Source organism: Rutidosis leptorrhynchoides, chromosome 3, assembly GCF_046630445.1.
Source record: "Rutidosis leptorrhynchoides isolate AG116_Rl617_1_P2 chromosome 3, CSIRO_AGI_Rlap_v1, whole genome shotgun sequence".
NCBI lineage: Eukaryota > Viridiplantae > Streptophyta > Magnoliopsida > Asterales > Asteraceae > Rutidosis > Rutidosis leptorrhynchoides.
Window position 1 is genome coordinate 86,908,679 of NC_092335.1, and position 3,393 is coordinate 86,912,071.

Here is a 3,393-nt window from a genome sequence, read left to right on the forward strand (position 1 = left end):
AAAAAGGACAGGGAGTCAAAGTTGATGTAAAGTTCAGGGACGAGGAATGAAATTTTGTCATAAAAAACCATTTTAAAGCCTAATATCCTTGCATACATAACATAACATAGATCAATTAAACTTTGTGAATTACTGAATTTTAGTGTGTTGTGGTTGAGCTGGGGTTGTTTCATTAACCTTGCTAATAACAAACCATTAAGACCAAATCAACATAAACACCAAATAAATTAAAATCATGACAGAATAAGCCCTAATAACATAAATTCAACAAAAGAAGCATTATCAATAGCAATGCTTTAATCTCAGAAACCAAAGAGTCTGATACTCAAATTCTAACGATTAACAAAACAAAAATTGAGCTCAAGATCCATAACGATAACTGATAAACAGATCAAACTAACCAAATTATAAAGCCAGAATAGAGATAGAATGTAAACCTAACAATCAATCAATCAATATTCTGCATAACATCTTCCTCAGTAAACTTGTTGCCCTTATCCTTCTCCCCAACAGCACGCCCCTTCGCCTTACGCTCCAGCAACGACTTTCGATCCTTATCCAAACGCAGCTTCGTAATCACACATTTTGACGGATTAACTCCGACGTTAACGGTGGTTCCGTTAACCTTCTCACGAGTGATACGCTCGATGTGAATCACCCACTTTCTACGGTAAACCTGCACAACCTTTCCTTCACGGCCTTTGTAGGTACCACGAACGATCTGAACCTCGTCGTCCTTGCGAACCGGCATGGACCGGACGTTGTACTTGGTGCGAAGCTCTCCGGAAAGAGGTGAGCTCATCATACCACGACGGACGCTTGACGGAGCCGTGAAGTGAGCCTTCCTGTTCTTACGGCGAGAGCTGGTAACCCTGGGATTGTACTTCATCTTCGCGGCGGATCTGTGTCTCTCTCCCGATCGGTGAATGAAATGACGGCCGCTAATGAAAGTGAAACCCTAGGATTTGTGAAGATTTATTGATGTGGAAATTGTAGAAAACGCTGACTTATAATTGGGCTGGTCTGGACTGGGCTGAAAGACCCAAGTTTTATGGTGGAACCGTATATTTTTTGCCCTACTTTTCTTTTCTTTTCTTATTTATATATTTAATTTAAATTTAAATTTAAATTTTATATTATATATTTATTTAATTTATTTATTACAATTAAATTAATATTAAATTTCAGGTTCACCCGATATTTTTTTTTTCTTTTTCTTTCGAATAAAACAGAGTCATATTTATAAGGATCTAAATAAATGAACCAAACAACCTAAAGAACTATATTCAAATTCAAAGTGAGTTAAATGTGCTAAACCCACATAATTTGAGCTATGCACTAGAGTTGTGGGCAACATTCTTACCCTTCAAAACCATAATAAACAAAGTCTACATCTATTACTAAAAAATTACTATTACATAAAACAAAGACTCGCGAATTAAAACAACACGGAACAAATAGAACCAAAACAACCACGACTAAACAAACAATAAACCAGTTACTTCTAGCGCAGCGAAGAAAATTCTTCTTTAAGCCTGCTCATAAGAAGGTTGAACCTTTACAACTTGCTTTGAGCTTTCTTTTACTTCTTAGGATTGATAAGATTCCTTTAGCTTTAGATAAACTATAAACCTTCCCCGATAAAGATGACCTCGCGGGTGACAAAAACGGTCTCTCACGTCAAGAAGGCCTTCATCTAATCTGAATCATTGCTACCAGACTTAACCACAACATCATATTCGTCACTTAAACAAAATTACTCGACGTCCGCATGAGCCTTCAACTTGACCTTTTAATTTTCGAGGAAGCTTCTTGATCAACGCCCTTACCTTTATTCAAAATCTGTTCTTTGTGTGTTTGGATATTTTATCTAAACTTATCAACTGTTCCTTATGCGATTGGATATTAATATAGTGAGTCCTAGTTAATATAGCGTTTCCCGGTTGTTGTATAAAGGGTGTCATGAATGTTAGTATTTAATTCTTCAATTATGAGAAGAAAATGTTGATATGACGCTTACAGTTGGTTCTAGGACGAAGTTTAGTATTCAATATTCATGGTCCAAAGAGAGAATGTGAATTTTGTGTGTGTCTATAGAGTCGGAGACAAGGGGGACTGAGTGGTGCTCGGCCTCCCTCAATGTCCAAATAAAGCCCAATTCTCAGTTGTATTTCATGTCCAAATAAGCAAGTTTTAAATGTATTATTATGTCCAAATAATTGTAAATTAATTGGCTCAATCATCCAATACTCACATATAATATACAAGTAGCTCATTATCACTATAAATATTAGCTTGTTTTATACTAACTCCGTCCCACTACAAGTGTCCACCTTTCTATTTTGGGATGTCCCATTTCAAGTGTCCACTTTGTGTTTCAACCAATGAGAGGAGGTTATTCTGGAGAGAGAAAATTTCTGATTGGTGGAGAATGAAGTTAGTGGGATTTCCTAAAACTGTGTGTAAAAAGTAAGTGGACACTTATAATGGGACGGATGGAGTATTATTGTAAATTAAAAATTATAAATATAATATTTATTTATCGATTAAGCTACCCTCATATTCAAATTCTAGTTTCGTAGAGTAACGTTCCCTTTTACGTTTAGTTACTGGTAGCTGTCGGAATGGAATTCTCTATAATAATTAGCCCATTAAATAATCAACTTATAAAATTATTTAAAAGGATACTAATTCGTAAGCTTTATTCAAAGAAACTTTTTGAAAAAAACGATGCAAGTTACATTTTTTTTTCATCTTAAATTGCGATTTATAACCTAGACTAGATGAAGCGATAAAAATGAAAATATGTAACTCATAAATGAATGAAGCTATTAGCGCCATTCTATATTCTATATTTCTATTAAAAGATAAAAGACAATGAGTCAACATTGTGTTGATGGTCGAGTGGTAATGACTCATACTTATTTATTAAGGATTGGGAGTTCAATTCTCTGAGGCGATAACATTGAACACAATGATATTCCTGATCTTGAATTCCACCCAATGTCGCATTTCGCACATCGCCTTACGGGGCAGCGAGGAGGGGATTTTACTGGCAATGTCCTCGAACTGGTCATGTTTTCTCCTGGGCAGCATTTAGAAACGGGTTATGCCACTGCGGGGGAAAAAAAAACTAATTACACTTTCATTCATTGTAAATGTGTTTCCATAGTTCTTTCAATTTTACAATGAAAGTTAGTTTTCATTTTGTCGCCAAAATGACAATAAGATAAACTGTAACTAATTATGTGGCTCCAAAAAGAGAGTTAAATGCACAACATAGATTGGGTCTACCTGGAACATGATCGACTGATATTCAAATTCATGGCTCAATGGGTATTTTACATTTACCCTAAAACCTACTAAATGAGTAAATGCTTATTCCACCCCGAA

The 3,393-nt window shown here is 35.4% G+C and overlaps 1 protein-coding gene across 1 annotated transcript; it reads right to left on the reverse strand.

The window, feature by feature from the left end:
* Positions 1-219: 219 nt before the first annotated feature.
* LOC139896447 (large ribosomal subunit protein uL24z-like) lies at positions 220-972 on the reverse strand. Its single transcript, XM_071879091.1, has one exon. The coding sequence runs from the start codon at positions 887-889 to the stop codon at positions 449-451; it is 441 nt and encodes a 146-aa protein (XP_071735192.1). The 5' UTR covers positions 890-972; the 3' UTR covers positions 220-448.
* Positions 973-3,393: the final 2,421 nt, after the last annotated feature.

Coding starts and splice junctions, on each gene's coding strand:
- LOC139896447 (XM_071879091.1), bottom strand. CDS start 889: ATGAAGTACAATCCCAGGGTTACCAGCTCTCGCCGTAAGAACAGGAAG.